Here is a 20,711-nt window from a genome sequence, read left to right on the forward strand (position 1 = left end):
GCCCTGCCTTTACTGCACTACTTCATCTTGATGCCAAGGAAGCCATTTCACCTTCTCCAGCCCTGCTGGCTCCCAGTCTGCTCAGGACAGGCACTCAGGAGCATGGACACAGCCAACACTGAAATATGTCCTGACTCTCAATGCAGCCCAATGGGAAACCAGGCCAGCTGGTGCCCAACATTCAGACTTTAAGTAGTACAGAAAAATAAACAAAGGACATCAATTCTGCCAATGTTAATAGCTTCAGGCAAGAGGGATACAAAAGTAGGGTATTTCAAATATGGGATAACGTCATCTGTAGATTTGTCCAGAAGAGACAGAATTTGTGGATCCAAGACAGGGCAAAAGAAGTAAACCTGATATTAAAGGCCCATGCTTTTATCTGTGCCTTGCCAGTGGGTACAAAGATCTAGGCTTCCTCCCCTTAAAGAAAAAGCGTCTACCTGGGAAGGATTTATAGGCAAGATCACGAGTGAGGGAGTGTGAGAAATTCTGCCACTTTTACCAGTGAATGGCACCCTCACACATCCCTGTTTCACACCACCACTGGTGAGTTCACCAACATTTTGTCCTGAAAGAAGTAGTTTGATGCCTAAGAATAATGCACTCAGGAAGTTGGGAGGGAAGCAGACAAAAGAGTTATAATAAAACCTGTCCTTTTTCTGCAAGTGATACTTGTCAAATATAAACACAGTCAAGGTAGAGAACAAGTTGTGCTAATCTGCAATATTTTCCCAGCAACCGGTTATTACGTTCACTTTTTATTTTATAATGCATCAAACCCCAGCACCTGGAGTCACGTTGCTAACTGAAAGAACTCAGCACAGGTATAGAGAAATGGTTGTGTTGCCAAGCCTGTGTGAGCCTGCACTCCAGCCAGAGGTGATGGCAGCCTGGACTGGGACATGTCTCCCAGAACTCAGCCTGGTTCTGAGCTCACTGAAGACAAAAGCACAAAATCCAGTGAAACAGGGGGGTGATCACTCAGGCAGCTGCCCGGAGCTTAGGTCCAAGCTGTCCCCTCTTCACTCCTACCCAAGGAAGTCAACACCAGAGCAAGCTCAGGTTCCTCTGCATTCAGATGTCCAACTGCAGCTCAGACACAGCCAAAGAGACTCCAAACCAGTGGGCAGGAGAGCAGAGCTGCATTTATGGTCCACTGAAGCCACATCATTGTTATGAACTGCAGCCAGGGCTTCAAGGATGCTGGTTCCTGCATTCCTGACCAACATGGACTTGGCCCTGCTGGCAGAGCTGAGGTTTGCAGTGCTGAGGGACAGGGATCAGCCTGAAAATTACCCTTTAGTCTGAGCTACAGGAACAAAGGCATTAACAGGGTGTCAGAAATTTCACAGCTTCCCTGAACAATACCTTCCCACATTTCACTGCACTGAAGGCTTTTCCTAGATATCCAAACCAAATCTTCTCTGCAGTTTAAATGTAGTTTGGTCTCATCATTCCCCCCCCCCCCTCCCCACAACAGTGAAAGAATAAATCAATCATCCTTCCTTAACAACAGCTTTTATGTTCTGAGAAACCATGACATCCCCCTCCCTCCCCCACCCATACTGCCTTGTCTAGATTAAATGCACCTGATTTCTTCAACCTCTCCTCAGAGGTCATGTTTTCTAAAGCTCTGACAATTAGTGCTGCTCTCCTCTGGCCTTTTGCCAATTTGTCTACATCTCTATTTTAAAGCCTGGTATCCACAAACCAGCCACTGAAGCAACGACACACTCATGGGGACAAAAGAAAAAGGAACCTCTCCTGTACAAAACCCTCCTAAAACCACAGAAACATCTCCAAACCCTCTGCAGCCATCCTGGGAGCTGCTCACTCTGTGGAGGAGGTTGGAGATGGCAAAGGGGCAGCTGAGCTCCTGCCATTGGAGTGCATCACGTGTGCAGCAGGAGCGAGCACAGCCCTGTCTCTTCTGGACAAGAGGAGAAATTATTCAAGACAGCTTTGTGCATGAGCCTCAGCATTCCCTGCTTGCACCCTGCCTGTGGCATCACCAGTCTCTGAGATCCCTGCAGCAGCAGGAAAGCTGCTTTTAGGTCTTCTGCTGAGTAAACAAAGCCAACCAGAGAAAATTAGAGGCTTCAGTTACTAAACCTGCATATAGAACAGGTCTGTGCCTTACCCTGCAATGGTAAACAGCCATAGGCATGAGATTCCATCCATGCAAAACCCTGCTCCTCACTTCAAACCCTCCAGAAGCTGAAGGGCAGCCCCAAACCAGGCAGTCCCAGACAAGGCTGCCCTACACTGTCTGGTGGAAGTGTTTCTGCACAGAAGGCTGGTGCAGGAGGGCCAGGTTTGCTGGTGAAGGACCATGGCACCACAGTGCCTCTCTTGCATTTTCAGTGACCCCCCCACTCAACAGGACCAGCACCTGGGGCAATCTCAGTCCCACCACAGGCACAACCAGCACACAGCCTGTCATTGTCATTCCACTGCCAGCACTTTTCCCTCCAGTCCTCACTCCACACTACTCAACGAGGCAGGGGCGTTCAGCATCCACTCGTCCTTTCTGCAGAAAATGGCTCACCCAGGCTGCTCCTCTGCTTTGTTCCCAGCACTGGACCTGGGGGCAGCCTGGCTTTGTGTTTCCAGCTCAGAGCCAGGCCCACGTCATGGGCTGGTTACACAAGGCCTGACAGACGTGGTTAGTTGGGAGCCAAGAGCTCCCAGGTAATTGGAGGTGCAGGAGGCACATCCAGCACTGGGCTTGTTGCTGGCTGAGGAGCTGCTGCCAGGATGAAAACATTCGTCCTCTTCATAAATCTCCCTCTGGCCCTCCCAAAACAGATAGCCCTGAATCATTTTTGGCTGATGGACTAATTAGTCCTGTGCTGTCGTTTTTTTGAAACCACCCAAAAGATAACTCAGAGGCCAGCCTGTTGTCAGGACACTCAAATTTACTACACTCCAGTGCAGGCAGAATGGAAATGCTCCTGGGTTTTCAGCACACAGGGAGATTGCAAGAGGAGCTCACAAATTGCTGTCTGCATAATAGCTGTGCTTACAGATCTCAGGACCAGGGCTCTGCTACAGCAGTGAGAGAACATCTAAAAGATGCCAGCCCAGCAGGCTACACAAGCCAAATCACAAAGAAGTTTCCCAACACTGATTTTCCTGTTCCTTTCCTTTTATTTTAGCTTATGTACAGCATCAAGCACAACCTCAGTTTAGTGTTAACGTTGCTTGAGGAACAAGAAAAGCTGACCATGTATCATGAAAGCAGAAATGTTCTGGGAACCACTTTCATCCAGCACCTCTGATTTGCAGTGACATCTAGAAGCACTGAGTTCAGCAGGGTCCCTTAAGAACTTACTCAAACTTTTCCAATAAAATCCAGGTTTAAACATCCATTTAACACTTTCCAATCCTTTTCCCACTTGGTTTTTTCCACTCTTATTTCCATGATCTCTTCCCCCAAACACAGTCAATGCTGTGCATTTCTTTTGCCAGGTTTAGCACAAGAGCCAGAAACATCAAACACATTCAGAGGCTGATATTGGAGCTCTCCCTCCACTCCCAGCAGGTCACCCTCATGGAATCCCTTGGATTTAAAAGGTCAAAGCCCTCCATGGCCTTACACTGTTATACATTACCAGAAGGAGAGGTGGTCTCAAGGCAAGTTAGCAAATTTGTTATTGGATTTTTGTTGGGGAGGGACAGGTTTTATGAGGGTCTTGTCACTGCTGAGGAATCTCTCAGTGGGATTTTGGAGCTAAAAGACAGGGTCCTGGCCTCCAGGGTGACTGGGGATGGCAATGTGTTGTGGTGTGTTGCAATATCCTGTTTTACCTTCTCCCTTCCCCCTCGCCCCTCGCTGAGTGTGCCCTGTCAATCAGGCTAACATACCAGCAAGGCGTCGTGTGATAGGTGACCCTAGTACCTGGAGACCCTGCCCCTTCACCTGGTTGGTGACTCACCTGTCCCCTCCCCTTCCCCTGTCCTGAGCTTAAAATGTGAATGAGACCATGCGGCCCCCATTCTGTTATCAGCAGTAGCCCAGTGCAGACGTCTCTGTACCAATGGAATAAACATCTGGCTACCTTCTAGCAGAATCCGCTCCCTTCTTTTCTTCACCATCGCCAGAAGCTCTCCCCTGAGGAGAACGAAGTCCTGTCTTGTGCCCCGCTGCACTCTGCCGCCAGCCAAGGTATCTTTGAGGTAAAACACCGCAGAGCTGCCTGTGGCCCAGCAGCGAAGGTCAGAACTGGCCTAGGCACCATCTAACTGGTTATATTGGGATACATATTCCAATAGCAATGCCTGCTCTTTCCCCATGGATTCATGGCTCTGCAGGGGCAGGGAGGATATCAACCACCACTAGTTCCCATGGAGATTGCAGCTGCTCTCCAAGTAGGTCTGGTAGAAAACAGTTTCTTGGGTATTTCTTAGGTTTCCTTGGTATTTCTTAGATTTCCTACATTTTGCCATACTCTTTTAGGGAGTGCCTGGCCCTTTTTACACCACTGAGCCCAGGCACAGAATGAGATCTTGCCTAACTCTGGTGTGGTTTCCATCCATCTACACCATACCAGGCACAGCACCACCCTGTACAAGGAGGATAATGAGGATTTCCTGCGCCATTGTCCTCTCCTGGCATCCTGGCATTGTCACCTCATCCAGTCAGACAACTGAACTTGAAATATTTATTTAAGAAAGGGGAATACTTGGGACTTCCCAAGGAAAATGCCACGTTGGAGGAAGCTCTCACAATATCAAGGACAGCACAAAGGTAGGATGGAACATCTAAGGAAGGGTAAAACCACAGCTCAGCTCCTGAGCAGACTTTTGGAATATCCAAACACAGCCATGGTGCAAGCAATGAGGCTCCTGTTCAGCGAGGAGCCACAGCCCTTGCAGAGCAGGCAGGGCTGACCTCTGTTCCTGCCAGCTATGCTCCCTGAGATGCTCTTTGCAAACACACAGCTTAACCTGGATAACAGCACCACAGTCCCAGCCTGTTGTCACATGAAGCCTCCCTATGGACCTGAACAGTCACAGAACATTTTCTCAAGCAAACTGTGCCTGCTGCTGAGCCAGGGCTGAGGGATCCTTCTGGAGGAACTGTGCTTTCCCAGGGCAGGTGCAGCACCTGCTCTGTGGCTGTTCCAGGGGAAGCACAGAGTTAAGGAGCACAATCTGTGAGGCACAGTGGATTACCTAATCTATCTCATGGGTATTTTTAATGGATTAGTGGGTATTAGAGTGGGATATTGCAAATATCCCATGGAAATTTGGAAGTGAGAGAGAACAATCAGCTGGCTGCAAAAAACAGTGTAAAGGTTGTCCCAGAGGGATTGAAGGATTACAGAGGAAGCTAAATCAAGGTTGATTTTAAAAGATGTTGGTAGACAGCTACCCAAGCTGAATAAAAACAAAGTCTCAAATGTACAGGCTTAAAAATGGAACAAGAGAGTAGACACCAAGCCTGACAGCGTCTGGACTGCCAGTGGACCTAGTCCAGCAAAGCACCTGTACACACACACACACACACACACACACACACACAGGGCTCTCAGCATTAAAAACAGTTACTGACTACCTAGAGCATCATCTGTTCTTGGAAGAGGCCTAGGTCAATATTCAGGAGAGAGATTTTTAAAGCTGTTTCATCCTCAGTGATGAAAACAGTCTTCCAATAGCTTCTGGTTGTGAATCTCTTGCCCAGGTGATGCACATTTGGTAAGGTTACAGCAAAGCAAGAGGAAAAGAAGTTCTCAGGTTTGTCAAGCTCTAATTTAGAGACACACAACTGCATCACCTCACCAGAACTCACCATCCTCACCCTGGCATTGACCAGTGGGTCCAAGCAATCAACTCTATAAGAGCAACTTTACCAAGAGGACTGAGTGCCAGCTCCCATCCATCCCTTACAGCTGGCAGTGCCCCAGCTGAGACAATGGCCAGCTTGCTTTGCAGGGTTGTCACTGCCATTGGAGTCCTTTTTGGAGCAGGGACATGGCAGAAGGTGTGTCCAGACCTAACCCTTGGCAGATGAAGGCAGTGCTCCAGCCTCCTGAAGAATGGCTCACCTGCCCTCCCCTTGACCCAGGGCACCCACAGGGACCAGCTCTGAGGCTCTGCAGCCTGCAGGGCACACACTTGGTGTTCCCCTGTTCTCTGTGGAGCTGGCACTATGCAATACCACATTTCCCTGTGTTTACACTGAGCAAATCCCAGGAAAGCAGAGACTCTGAGCATCCCAGGTCCCTCCAGCTCTCCTCCACCAAGAGTAGTAGCAGGAGGACAGCGGGGCTTGCCAAGCAAGTGCCTGTTGTAGAGTGACAGCAAAGCAACACAAGGCAGGCTTCTTCTCCCCAGCAGCAGTGTGAAGCATTGTGCCCACGCTCATCAGCCTCCCCCACACCGCTCCACCTGAGAAGACTTCCCTCCTACCTCTGTCAGGATCCTGGCAGGAACTGCATCTCTGCAGGGGCCCTGCCAGAGCAGCCCTGGGGCACAGATCTGCCTGCCTGGGGAGCTCTGGTGGACTCAGGAGCAGCCCAGTCCTTCTGCTTTTACTCACAGCTTGTGTTTGCCCCATCTCCTAGAGCCAGCCAGGGCACTGCCAGAGACTCAGAAGCCTTTGGCTCCCTCCTGCTCCTCCTTTCCCAGCCCAGCACCTGCTTTTGAAAGGGGCAGCTCTTCAGGAAGGATTGCACACAGACATTAGATATTTTGAACCCCTGGGTGCAAAAGTCATCAGGATATTTAACCACGTACCAGAACACACTCACCACAGGCAGCTGCCCCATCTCAATCTCTGAGCAGACCAACCCTCAGGACTCATCACAGCTTCAAAAACACTCTTTACAATGCCAAATGTTCCACCTCTGTACCAGTTCTGGTGCTACGAGGCCCACAGAGGCACACAGGTTTAAAAGCAGGTTTTAGGGCCGAATCCCAAGTGCTGAGATCCCTCCCCCAGCATCATAACACTCCTTGCAGAGCCAGGAGGTAGGAGTGCAGCAAAATACCTGGAAAACCATAGCACCATCCTCCTCCTCACAGCCAAACCACCCCCAATGGCAGGGGTGGTGCTGCTATGTGTGGGATCCTATCCTATCCTATCCTATCCTATCCTATCCTATCCTATCCTATCCTATCCTATCCTATCCTATCCTATCCTATCCTATCCTAGCGTATCCTATCCTATCCCATCCTATCGTATCCTATCCTATCCCATCCTATCCTATTCTATTTTATCCTATGCTCTATCCTATCCTATCCTATCCTATCCTATCCTCTCACCTATCCTATCCTATCCTATCCTATCCTATCCTATCCTATCCTATCCTATCCTATCCTATCCTATATCCTATATCCTATATCCTATATCCTATATCCTATCCTATCCTCTCCGCTATCTTCTCCTATCCTATCCTATCCTATCCTATCCTATCCTATCCTATCCTATCCTATCCCATCCCATCCCATCCCATCCCATCCCATCCCATCCCATCCCATCCCATCCCATCCCATCCTATCCTATCCTATCCTGTCCTGTCCTGTCCTGTCCTGTCCTGTCCTGTCCTATCCTACCCTATCCTATCCTATCCTATCCCTAATCTATTCTCTATCCTATCCCTCCCTTCCCAGGCCACTCCACCCTCAGGCCAGGTTGCCACTATGGCTCACAAGTGAGGTTATTTAGCAGTTTTCCCTGCCTGGCAGTTGTGGAATTTTCTCCCAAGCTGCCCCTTGGAATGTCTCATTTCTCTCCTTCCCACCCAGGGCACAAAGGTGCTGCTCCAGCTTTTCAGTGCTGGGGCTTTCCTGGCACGTGAGCAATAAATGTTTTCTCCATGCAGGAGCCTCTCTCTTGCTGCACTGGAAATATCCTCCCCCAAAGCATCTCCAGACCTGGCCTGGACTATGGGATGTGACCTGTCTGGGAGAACACTCTCTCACATTACCAAATCCTGAGCCATCTAATCCCCTTAGCTGCAAATGAGCTGAGCCAAATTAATTTAAATGGGTTAACACAAGCTCCTCTGTTCACATCAAATCCCTTTCTCTGTCTTAGAAGTGTTTGTAACAACAACAAAATACCTGGACTTGTCATTTTTATCAAAGTGACAACAACAAGGTGTTTTCTCTTTTTTCCTCCCTGTTTTCTGTTTTTTTTTATGAGTTAGTCACACCTCCTCATCTCTGTTTACAGACTCTTGTCTTTAAAGGATGTAACTCCTGGATTGGATCCAGTTGGACATCCCCAGCATCTGGGGAAAAACAAAAGGAATAAGATGGCCAGGTTGAGACCTAGTGCTAAACTTGCACCATGCCTAAGGGTTATGTTTGGGACAATTTACAGGCCAAGTATTGAAAAAATGGAATGAGTCAGGTCTGAAAATATCATTGCATTCACATTAAATTCATATCTCAGTTAGGAATCATGAGAAAACAAAGCACACACAAAAAACCAAGCCTCCTCCTTTCCAAATGTCATCCATGGGATCACAAGTTTTCATCCCTCAGTTTCTGAAGCTCTTGGATGTGCTTTGTTCAGGTGGTCCTGCCCTTTCTCCACTGTCTGAAACAGGGAAGATCTGACAAAATTTGGTGTGACCAAGAATTGAAAGAGTTTAGTAGAAAAAAGGATTCCAGGATGTTCACTTCTAAAAGATTGCCCCCTGTGCTGGTGTTGCCATTATTTCAGTAAGGCTTGATTTGCAATAACGTCCGGAACAAAAGTTGCCTTTTAGCCCAGAACCTCTTTATTAAGACATAAAACTAAGTCCCATTTGCTCACCAAAATAATTGCTTTCACTCAGGATGCATGGATGAGTGAATCTTGCAGAGCTTTTACATATATATTCATCTCCAGCAATTCATCAACACAATAAGCACACATTATTAACTTGAGTACTCATCAATTTCTTTTTTCTGGAGCTTCAAATACTAGCAAGGAGCTAGTGTGCAATAGGGAAGAAAAACATGTAGGGAACTTGTGATAAATGTTCTATTTTTGCTGTGAAAGGAGGATAAGAAGAGGAATCCAGCTCATAGCCTACCCTCTCCCTCACTTCCAAAAATTTCCTGCCAAGCTGAGATCCTTCTCCAGAGGCCAGGAGAGTGGGCTTTTCTGCAGACCTTCTCCAGGTGACATCTGTGACCTGGATGGCCTCCTCTCCTGGCCTGACAGCTTCTGATCTTACACCCAGAGCTTTGCCAGTGCCATCAGCACCCCCTTTTTTGTGCATCACCCATTGAACTGCCCAGTGCAGCCCTTGGACGTGGCTTTACCCTGGCACAAGGTTCCCCTGTCACCTGCTGTGGTGTCAGCAGCACCAAGCTCCTTAAAGGAATCAGGAATCATCTCGCAGAGTGTAAGAGAAGAGTCAGAACTACTCCAGGTAGCTGAGGGGATGTGTTTGGAGAGATCTGCTGACCAGAAAGCCCAGCTGGCTCTGCAGAAAGAGGAAGGGGCACTTTGGTGCTCTCCCAGCTCAGCTGACTGTCCCAAATGTGAGCATGGGGTGACAAAGTGTCCCAGGAACCAAGGCTGCCACCCTATTTCTTCTCTGCTTTTGGGGTGTGTCACCCATAAAAGCCCACTGTGGTTTTTAGTGGCTGGAATGGCTCTGCAGGCTCACAGTGGAGCCTCACATGGGGCAGGGAAGGCTCTGGTGTCCCCTCCTTGCTGACAGCCCCTGGGGGATTCAATACAGAAGCACAGGAGTGAAAGCTGAAAGCAGTGCAGGACATCCTTCCCAGTTTCCCTATTCTATGACACGATCATGCACAGTAAATATATTTTCTGCCACATGTAGTGGCTTTTAAAACATTTTACCAATGATCAAATTTACAAAATTTCCATTTTTCTCTGGAGGGGTGTTGAAGAAAGTCCTTCTGCTTCACCCATCAGAAGGGGAACTATTTTTGGACACGATTAATGCCCACTAAAGAAGAGCTTTCCTATGGCTACACCATGACACTTCTCCACAGCAAGAAGTGGCCTCGCCTGCCTGTTCCCCGTGGGGATTGCACAGGACACCACAGCTGAAGGAAAGGTCACAGTTTGGTGACCAAGCAATGGCCCAGAGCTCAGGAGGTGCTAGGTCTGTTCTCACAAATAAAGAGAACAGCAGGAAGCAGAGCTTCCCAGTGCCATTCCCAGTGCTGCTATGGGTTTTTATCATCATCCCCAAAAATCTTCCCCCTTTGGGTGTCCCCAAGGTGTAAAATGTCCCCAGAGGTGTCCCATCCTCCCCCAGGTAGTGGGGGAGATTTGTTAGTCAATATTTGCACAGCACAGGAGCCTTGCTGATATCTGTCCCACAGAGCCCCTAATACCACCCAGGAACAAATTCTCTTTGTACACACTCAATATCACATCCAGCTCAGCCCTGATTTGAGAATCCTTTCTGGCGAGTGATGATGTCCAGGGCAGAGAGAGCACAGCTTGATTTCCAGAGCCCAGGCTGAGCTGGCAGAGCTGGCAGGTAGAAATATCTTGTTTTGACTGGTAAACTGAGCAAGTTTGACATGGAAACCACTGAGGGAGAATAAATATGGAACAACAAGATGTAATTTTACAGAGTCTTTCTTCCAACTAGAACTGCACTCGGAGTCATCCCAGAGTTGAACTAAGAGGTCCTGAGGTCTAGGGAGGGGAATTCTGGACATGGTGGGTTGGGCTGAGGCTCACCCCTGTCACAAACACAATTATTGAACAGCACAATTCCTGCAGGACTGCAAAGAACAGGAGAAACAGGAAGGGGAGGGGGGAAAGATCAGAGGGAAAAAAAGAGGTTTTAGCAATGGCACAGAACCAGGGATAAATGCCCCAACCAGAAAAACAGCCTATAGGAATGGTGTGATCAGTGCTGCCCAACCCAGCCTGAAATTCCTGCTCTGCTCAAAGCAAACAGCAGAGCTCCCACATCCCAGCAGGAAGGGAGAAGAGCTCTGCTTCCTTCCACTTCATGAGAACAGGATCAATCCCTGGGTATCCAGCAAACCTGTTTTACTGACCATTCTGTTCATCCTATAGGGCTCCACTACCCAACTTTGCCCTTTCTCACCCATAAGAAGTGAATTCCTCTGAAAGCCTCGTGCCTTCATTAAACACATCTTTTGTCTTGTCCATGTCTCTGGTCATGCTTTAACAAGTGCATGATATTTCACATGAAATATCAAGATATAAAAACCTCCAGCAAGGGCTCTCTGCAAAAATGGATTTTACAGACCAGACACTGTCAGTACCACCAAAAACCCCTCTTACATCCAGCACCCTGACACTGTAGCAGCCTCCAACTCTTTTTCTTTGAACCAAACATGGGTGAGAAAAGTGACATGCACACACAGAGCCTCTTCACACAGCAGCACAACTGCAGCGCATTCCTTGGCTTTTCTATTTTGTGTTACATGGATTAAAAATACCTCTCTGCCTAACTGGGATACTGGGAGTCTTAGGAGATGAACAATGCAGGTATGTAAAGCTGCTCTGATGAACAGCTCCAGGGCGGTGAGAATATATTTTGAGTAATCAAAAGGACTTGTACTAATGGATTTTACACTCCTTTCACATTGTGCTTTCAGTGGCAGTCCCTCGAAGGCAAGTTTGCTGGCAGGAATAATCTCAGAAATGGTGAGTGCTACGTAGATGTTTGTCAAGGAGGAACACGGGTCCAGGTGATGTGGCAAATCTGGCTATAAACAACAATCTGCTTTTAGTCAGTTAATTAATTAAGAAGTATTGGAATTATTCTGCTAATTAGTTACTCGAATGTATTGCATCTTGATGTAAAAAAATCTATGACTAAGGGTGGAGGAAAAATTCCTGGAATAAAAGCTTAGTTAAAATGATGATGACGTCTTTGTTTTAAGAGACATCTCTGAGGGGTTCTTGCCAGCCCAGGGCCCTGCCATGGAGTGGAAGAGCAGCTGTGCCAGGGCCTGAGCAGAGCTGCAGGGAGGGGCTGCACCAGCCAAGGGGGAAAAGGAAGGAGAAAGGCAACGAAGTGCATTCATCCCACACAGGCTTGGGCATGAGAACCAACATCTCCTCCAGCTTCAGTTGGAAATGGATGACAGTGAAACTTTATGCTCCTCACTGGACACCAAATCCTGAAAAGCAGGCACAGCTCTGTGGCAGGAACACAGCTTGCCCAGAAACCCAAGGCCAGCCTCAGGGAAACTCATCCCCATTGCTGTTTTCTCCCAAAACAGCTCCCACTGCTCTGTGCCAGAGATTCTGTCTCGAAAGGAGGATAATAAGTGTGGCCACACCTGAATGCACAAGGGTGTTCAGTGTGCAGCAAGAGGTTCACAAGCTCTGTCACACTGGAGGAAGGGACTGGTCTAATATCCTAAAATATTATTGCCCTCAAGAACAAAATCATGAGGAAAACAAAATGGATGAAGGTTAGGTGGAAGGATGCCCACTGCTGAATGGATGTTATGGAGCCAGTTCTTAATTAAACTGTCCACAGCATCCTTGCTCATTGCTTTTCCTTGATTGATAGAGGATGGATATGCAGGCTGGCAGTGCTGACAGTGCCCAGTGAGTGAGGGGAAGCCCACAGGAAAGGGAAGATGTTTTTGTGGCTGTGTCACAGGGTTCCTGTGTGCTCTGTCCTACCCCAGCCACCTGGAGCTCCCGGATTTCAGTGACCTCTGTGTGTCTCTCTCTTGGGGCACTGTGGCTGAGCACTCACAGCTGTGGCTGAAATCAAGAGGACCTGTGCTCCAAACAGGCACTGCCTGCCTCCAGTGCTGCTGAGCATCCTGAAGAATCACCTCCTCACTGGGCACCCCTCAGCAGGGGATACCTTTGGCTCCTTGGGGGAGAGGTGTGAACATGCTCCTGCTGTACTGCTGTGCTTGGCAGCAGGCATAAACACAGCTGAGGCTGTGTGGAGAGCAGGTCTGAGCACAGAACAGCCAGGAAAGAACAAGTCCAAGATGGAATTTGGGTGCTCAACCCCAGCACCAGACAATCAACCCTCCCTAATCACCTGCTGCGGCCACCTCAGCTGTCCCCACTGCCATGCCCACAGCCTGTCCCACTCTGGAGGAAAGGGAAGGAGAAAAAGCAGCTCCATGTGTAAATGGCACCTTGGTGTGCTCTGCAGGGCTGCTCAGGAGGAGGCAACTCTTGGACCTTTCCTCCTGATGTACCCTCACAAGAGGACCAAATGTAGATCCCTGGAGAAACCCCAATTCTGGCTTTTTCTGAAGTCTTGTGTGTCTGACTTAACAGCCTCCAAGTGCTTTTCGCAGCATGTATTTCATATAAAAAGAGCAAAGTGAAAAAAATAGAAATTCCATCATGTGGCAATGTGTTAACATCCACATATGTCCCAAGAAGGACGGGATCCTTTCATTTCCTGCCACTTCAGTTAATGAAGTAAGACACAACAGCAGGAGGTTGTCATCTTCCTTCTGGATTAGCCCTAGAGAGGATGTGACCCATGGTCTGGAGCCAGAAGTCACAAAAACTGGGGAGGAAGTGAGGGCTGCACAGCTGCAGCCAGTTTTACTGACCAAGAATGGCCTTTTCTTAATGCTCTTTATTCAGGAAGGAAAGTGGGACCACTGACAGCCCTAGTAGGAATTCACCTTTCCTTTGGCCTTGAGTGACACTGGGGTTTAGAGAGACAGACAGATTCTGCCTCTCCTTCCTCAATTAACTCCTTTCCCCAGCCTGATCCATAATTACCCCTCTGCTTTCAAACCCAGAGCTGCAGCCACAGTGTGGGGACAGAAGGGTGACATTTCTTGGTGGAGTCAGGCTCTGTGAAGTGCAGAATTTCACATTCACCCCATGTCCAGCTCTGTGAGAAGGGAAGGAGCTGTCCCTGGTGGGACCAGACCTTCCTGCCAAATCTCAGTGCCCTGCCCCAAAAGGGCTGCCTCAAAGCATCTCAGAAGAAAAAGAAAAATTGAATCTAGCTGCTCTGAGATTTAAACATTTTTTGCCACAGAAAAGGAGGGGAAAGCTGAAAACTAAAGCTTAGAAAGGCAGGTGAGCAGCTCCTGTGGCCCCCAGACAGACAGCCCAGGAGCAGCGCCCATTGCCCTCTTCCAGCCCCATATCCTGGTCCTCCTGCAGCAGCATCACTGCTCTGAGGTGCTGCCCTGGCACCAGAGGCAGTGGGGACACAGCCCTTGTGCCAGCCAGGTCGCTGGTGCCCACACCTGCTCCCCATGCACAGGGGCCAGCCCTGCAGTGGGTGCTGCCGGTTTTATCCCCCAACATTTTAGGACAGGGAAAAAAAACCCAGCACGTACACGTTTTGGCTTGTTCTCAGAAATTTCTGAATCATTTTTCCTAAAATTTCCCCCCCCCTCCCCTTCAAAATTCCAAAGCAATCTAGCTGCCTGGAAAAAACCACCGCCTGACACACAGTGGAAAACAGGGACATTTTGGGGAAGGCTTGAACAGCACCGCCAGCCTTGACCATGGAAGAAACCAAATTGTCATTCCTTCTAGCACAGGAGCACTGAGAGCAGCAGTTTCCCAGGCACACAGGGCTGGTGGGCCAGGGAAACAACCCAAGCACCTCATCCCCTGCTGCTGCAACCGTGCCAGCTGGTACAGCCACTTAGCCCCGCCAGTGTTGGAGCCCTGAACCACTGACGATGCTTCACTGCAACACTTTATGCATCAGCAATCATTTATTTTTACAATTCTGGCTTTCAAGCGATGCTGTTACACAGGGAAAGGCTGAGGATCTCACCCCCAGCTCCACTGAATCTGGAGTGGCCACTGAAGAAGGAATACTGGGGGGTAAAGAGGATGTGGGAGCAGGGCTGGGTGCCCAGGAGGGTGGAGGTGTGATGGAGCAGAGAGGAGCTGAGAGCAGGAGGGGCAGGGCACAGGAGGGAGGAAGGCCAAGATATTGCAGCAAAGAGGGGTTGGGATATCCCAAATGAGGGTGGCAAGACCTGGGAAGCCTCATCCATAACACAAAGCAGATGAGGAGCAGGACACAGCCTAATTTCAACCCAAGATCTTTTAAGTGTTAATTTTCCTTAGGGAAGTTTGAATTAAAAATGGAGTAGAGAAATCTGTTGGATCCACAGACATGAAAATCCAGGATTTACTGTACAATCCCAAGGGCTTCACGGTCATTCTGTTTTCACCAGGCATTTCCAGACACTTGCATTCCCCCCAGGAGAAACACTAGGAACCCTGCACTCCAGGAGGGCTGGCAGCAAGGAGCACAGAGTGCCCTCACCTTGCTTTTGGCTACCAAGACCTGCAAATGATGCTGGAAAACCATCAAGAGCCATCTGCTTGGAACTCTTGCAAAGTTTTGGGCTGGAAACGTTGCACCAACCGAGAGCAGCTGAGTCACTGAGCTCAAGTGGGATCTTCCTGCCATTCCTTCATTGCCTTCTCTACCCTGGGGCAATATCATCTTAGTTTGCTTTCTTTTTCTTTTTTTTTTTTTTTCCTAACTAATGCTTCTGAAAGTGAGTGCCTAAGAGCACTTACAAGAGCCAGGGTGCTGCTCTGAGATGATTCCCAGACATTATCTGCAGCACCCCCTGCTCAGCCAGCCCTAAATCATGGCCATCCTGCTCACCTGGTGGTGGAATTAGTGTTCTATATGAATCACCCCCAGACTGTCCATCCTCCAGAGCCAACTCATGGCACCCACCTGGGATTTGATGTCCAAAACCCTCTCTCTGCATTGTTCTGGTCTTGCAGTACCAGGACAAAGATCTCTCTCTTGGAGACCTGGCTGCTTCTTGCTCCTCCTTGCACATCCCTCCTGAAGGCTGCTCCAGATCCTCACCACAATCCTGGCCAGACCCTTTGGACTTGTTTGCCATCACCCCCTCCTGTCCCCCCGGTGCCAGGCCCTCTCCTGTACCAGCCCTGGCACCTGCATGTCCCACCCTGGCACTGTCCTACATCTCTCCAGCACGGGGTGACACTCCAGGGCTTGGGGACAGCAGGAAACACCAGAGGGGACTGTCCTGTCTTGTGCCCCTGAAACACCAGAGGGGACTGTCCTGTCCTGTGTCCCCTGAAACACCAGAGGGGACTGTCCCCAGGCTGCCCCCACCTAACCAGGGTGGCTGGCTTTCCCATGGAGTTGCTCCCAGATTTTCCCATCATCTCCACATGGCTCCAGCTGTCCCCTTAGGTGTCCCCTGCTCAGCCCAGCTCCCCAGGTGAGCACATGGCACTCATTGCCAGGGCTCCACCCCTGAGAGCTGACCTGATCCTCGGCCTAATGGGTTTCCAGGGGGGTGAGGGAGAGGGAGGAGAGCGAGAGGCTGATGCTTCTCAGCCACTCAGCTCAGCCCAGAGCTAACGAGGCATCTCAAAATTAAAAAGTGAACTGCAATCCCCAGCAGGCCTGTCCTCCTTTTGGCATTAGGTGGAGTTCTCTTTCTCTTTTTCAAAAAAATTTTTAAAAAAGAGGACTGGGGAGCCACGAGTTGTGTTTGGAGCTGTGGAAGCACCACATCCTGGGCAGGGTGGGGGTGCTGGGATGAGCCTGGGGGCTCACTTAGAAAGACTGTGAGGGGCGAGAGCTGCCTCACCATGCAGGTGGTACATGGGAACAGGTCCCTTCATGTGCCTTCACACCCAAAGCATCCCAGCTGCTCCTGTTCTACAGGCAGGAGTGAACGGAGGGGGCACCCCAGGATGTGGAGCTGGGACAATGTCCCCAAGGCTGAGGGTGGGGACAGGGCAGGGTGACTGCCACTGATGTGGGGACAGGACAGCAAGGAGGAAACCACTCTACTGCAGGAGGAAAACACGGGGAAAACAGCAGGAAAGAGCAGGGAAGGGAGGAAGGGAAGCCAATTTGTTCATCACGTTTGTGGGTTGCATTCCTCATGTGGGAATCTGTCTGGGAAGGACCTGGCTGTACCCACACCTCCAGGGAGCCCAGCACTGGCTGCTGTGACCTTCCTGCCCCCGGTGCCTCACCCTTCAGCCACAGAGAGCTGAGGGCTCTAGCTTTAGAGGCACAGCTCAGCCTGGCTCATGGGCAGCTGAGTGGCAGCTGCTTTGCTGCACTCCTCTCCCCTTGGGCAGGCAGCTGCCTGTCCTGCTAGACCCCCTGGTCACTCCTGGCCAGCCCTGAGGCAGCTCCATGACATCCCTTTGGGGCACAGGGCTCCCAGCAGGACCTGCCACCCCTCTGAGGTGCCACCTTGGCCATTCCCAGCTCACCCTCACTGATGTTCCCAGGATGGGAGCATGGGGGTGGTGGGATCACCTCCCCACACAGGGAGGGCTGACAGCCCCCCTGCCCAGCTGGGAGGCAGACGAGGGGGGAAGGACAGTGCATGTGGAGAACAGGGCAGTCCTGGAGAACAGTCCAGTCCTCAGGATGCTGGAACTGGAGCTCAGTCCCACATGGCCCTGGGACACAGCAGGGCTGCACACACACAGCCCCAGGGCTTTGCCCAAACTGTGCCTTTTCCACAGAATCACAGCACATCAGAGCAGGAGGGCACCCACAAGGATCTGTCCGACTCCTGACCCTGTCCAGGACACCCCAACAACCCCATCCTGTGCCTGAGAGCATTGTACAAACACTCCTGGAGCTCTGGCAGCCCTGGGGACACAGCCATTCCCTGGGGAGCCTGCTCCACGTTCCAATCACCCTCTAGGGAAAGAACCTTTTCCTGATATCCAACCTGAGCCTCCCCTGGCACAGCTTCATGCTGTTCCTGTGGGTCCCGTGGCAGTGCCAGCTGCACTCAACTCATTGGGGAGAACTTCAGCCTCTGCACAACGGGATTGGGAGCCACACAGGCTTAGACACCTCCTGGCATGACCCCAGTGGATTTCACCTAGAAATGGGTTTGATTCAAAAGCCCAGAGCCCTGGTGATCACTGGATATAGCAGTGGTACAAGGAAACTTCCATCCATTTCTCTGGCCTTGTAACACCAACAGTCTCCAGCTTCCAGACCCTTGTGTCAGCCCAGCTGGAAATGCTGCAGGAATTTTGCCTGGATAAGCTTTTCCTAGGGTGGGAGCCAGGCATGCTGAGAATTTAGGTACCATGAGAACCAAGGGGCTCCCCACCAGGACCTCACTCTCATGAGCAAACGGAAGGACAAGAAAGGGTGAAGGGCAACAGTGAGGCATTTACAGGGAAGGGGGTTATGCTCATAATTCTATTTCTTTGCTTGAATGAGGAGAAATGCTGCTTGCACTTTGGGAATTCAGAGCAAAATCCAATGAAGTGCTAGGGCTGCCCAGCCCCATCCATCTTGCAGTGCCTGCCAAGCCCAGCCCAGCACTGCACAGATCTGTAGGGTCAGCAGAGGAAGGGCTGAGCCTGTCCTGGGTGCCCTGGGGGCTGCAATCAGTGAACAAAACCCGCTGGCCCCAGCCAGGGCTCCCTGTGCTCCGTGGCTCTGCAGAGCCAGCTCTGCTCCTGCTGCACTGGATCCCAGTCCCTGCCGTGCCTTTGCACCCTGCTCCTCTTCCAGTTTTATGTCATCTCCACGGCTCTCCCCCTCATAAAATGTGACTGCACCAATTTCTGTGGTCAGGCCTGGCCAGGTAATAGGGACATGTCGTGTTTGCCGGGCAGAGCCTTTCAATCAAAGCCAGCCTATCCCATATACTAAGGAGGGAAGATTTGGAAGATTTGGAAGCCCTGTTTGCCTGCAGGATGCTGCACCCAGAGCATCTCCCCACTGCCCTGGGTGACCTCCCAGGTGCCCACTATGGAGGGGTGGGCATCATCTCCCCCCACCCAGAGTCCTCCCTGAGGCCAGGGCCCAGCAGCGCCTGGTGCTGCCTCCTGAAAGCCCCTGTTCCACCACGGGGTAGAACAAGGAGATGAGGGCAGTGGGGATGGTGTTTGTGGGGTGGAAGTGACTCTGCTGAAGGGTACGGGGTGGTCAGAGATTGGGGCACGTCTGGGCGAGATGCAGGGAAACCAGAGGCTTCAGTGAGGGACGGGTTTGGTCATGGGGAACAGCAAATTGGGGTGCCTTCAAACCCTGCTGAGAGCAGTGAGGGTATTCCTTCACTCCCAGCTTCTAGGATCTATGGATCAGCCCTATTGGGAGAAAACTGCTCCCTTGAGCCACTAAATAGTTGTCCCTAGCCTCTCTTCCCCCTGAGAGCACAGGCATGAGCCTGTTTCCCATTAGTCTCATGGAGAGGGACACCTGTATCTGTCCTCCTGTGGGCTGAGTATCCCCCAGCCCCTCACATCTCCTCATCAGGAAGAAATAGCATTGCCCAGAAAAGACTTAAAGCAGCCAAGCTTGGCAGGCTGAGTCCAGAAGCCCTCAAATCCCCCTCCCTGTGCTTTTCCAGTGCCTGCTCCTCTTCAAGAAATGGACCTCAACTGGACCTGGCAACATGACAGTGCCCAAAGATTTTCCATATTTCATCTCCACCAGGCCCTTTTTGTTCTCTTGCTTGCTCACAGGACACAAGGAAGGAATTGGAGATCCTTGACCCCAGGGAATATTTTATGCCTCACTGTTGCTGAGGGAGCAGCTTTGCAGGCCAACCAACAGCCCCACCAGCATCACCTCAACCTTCTGCAGGGAAGAGAGCCAAAATATCTGGCACTGGGAGCAGAAATGGAGGAGGGACGACTTGCTGTCTGTGATGGAGGAAAGCTTGGAGCAGAGGAAGAGCTGAGTGTCTCTGTTGTGGCAAAATATCCTCAGAAACGTCACACCATGGACAGCACAGCTGCCTGCAGAGATGGGGGAAGCTGGAAGGAGAGGAACCAGCGAGAGGAGAAGGGAAAGCAGGAGGGGTGACAGAAATATGAGGGAGAAGGCCCTAAGGATGTGAGGGAGAAGGCCATAAGGACATGAGGGAGAAGGCAGTGAGGACATGAGGGAGAAGGCAGTGAGGACATGAGGGAGAAGGCCCTCAGGACGTGAGGGAGAAGGCTGTAAGGACGTGAGGGAGAAGGCTGTAAGGACATGAGGGAGAAGGCAGTAAGGACATGAGGGAGAAGGCCCTAAAGATGTGAGGGAGAAGGCCCTAAGGATGTGAGAGAGAAGGCCCTAAGAATGTGAGGGAGAAGCTGTAAGGACGTTAGGGTTGGAGGTGTCTGAGGGGAGCACTGCCCATGGTGTGTGTGGCCAAGGGACCAGCACAGACACAGCCCTTGCCCACTGTCCCCTGTGCCCTGTCCCCGTCCCCTGCCCCGCCTCACCTCCAAAGTCGGGCCTGAGGCGGACGTCATAGCCCTTGAGCAGTTTGTCCACAATCTCTTTCACCACAGAAATATTTCCAGTGGAGGGGCTGAAAGACAAAAGAAGAGAGTTCTCGTCATCCCGTGTGGCACCAGGGGTGCTGGCCAGCTCCCTCAGCATCCTTCACACCCCAAGGCACCAGAACACCTCAGCCACCAGCAGAGCCTCTCTGTGTTCTCTCTCACTCATGTCTTCTGTCCTTGGCACAGATTCCAGCCACTTCCATGCCCACGAGCCCCACAGAGCCTCTGAGCCATCCTGGGAAGGGCTCAGAACTCTCAGCAGTGTTTTGGTTCCTCTTCTGCAGCTCACCCTGACTCTGGGGCACCACAAGCTCTGTTCTTGGTGCCCCTCTGGTGTAGGCACCCCAGGAATTGGGCTGCTGCACCCCTCAATGAACACCCTGGCCACCAACCCACACACCTAGGGGCCTTCCCTGTCCCTGCCCACAGAGGGGTGCACAGACACAGAGGCAGGAATTGTCCTTTCTGTGCCCCAGGCTGTGCTTGGGGCAGCTGCAGCCCT

The 20,711-nt window shown here is 50.8% G+C and overlaps 1 protein-coding gene across 2 annotated transcripts in view; it reads right to left on the reverse strand.

Annotated features, from left to right (window-relative positions):
* Window positions 1-20,711, reverse strand: part of LOC102060432 (gamma-aminobutyric acid receptor subunit beta-4) — an 88,530-nt gene that overhangs the window by 62,755 nt on the left and 5,064 nt on the right. For both annotated transcript variants that reach the window (XM_005484558.3, XM_005484557.4), the window contains exon 2: window positions 20,147-20,235. In XM_005484558.3, the coding sequence (XP_005484615.1) occupies window positions 20,147-20,235 (89 nt within the window). The remainder of the gene's footprint in view (window positions 1-20,146; window positions 20,236-20,711) is intronic.

Source organism: Zonotrichia albicollis, chromosome 14 (assembly GCF_047830755.1).
Source record: "Zonotrichia albicollis isolate bZonAlb1 chromosome 14, bZonAlb1.hap1, whole genome shotgun sequence".
Classification (NCBI taxonomy): Eukaryota; Metazoa; Chordata; class Aves; order Passeriformes; family Passerellidae; genus Zonotrichia; species Zonotrichia albicollis.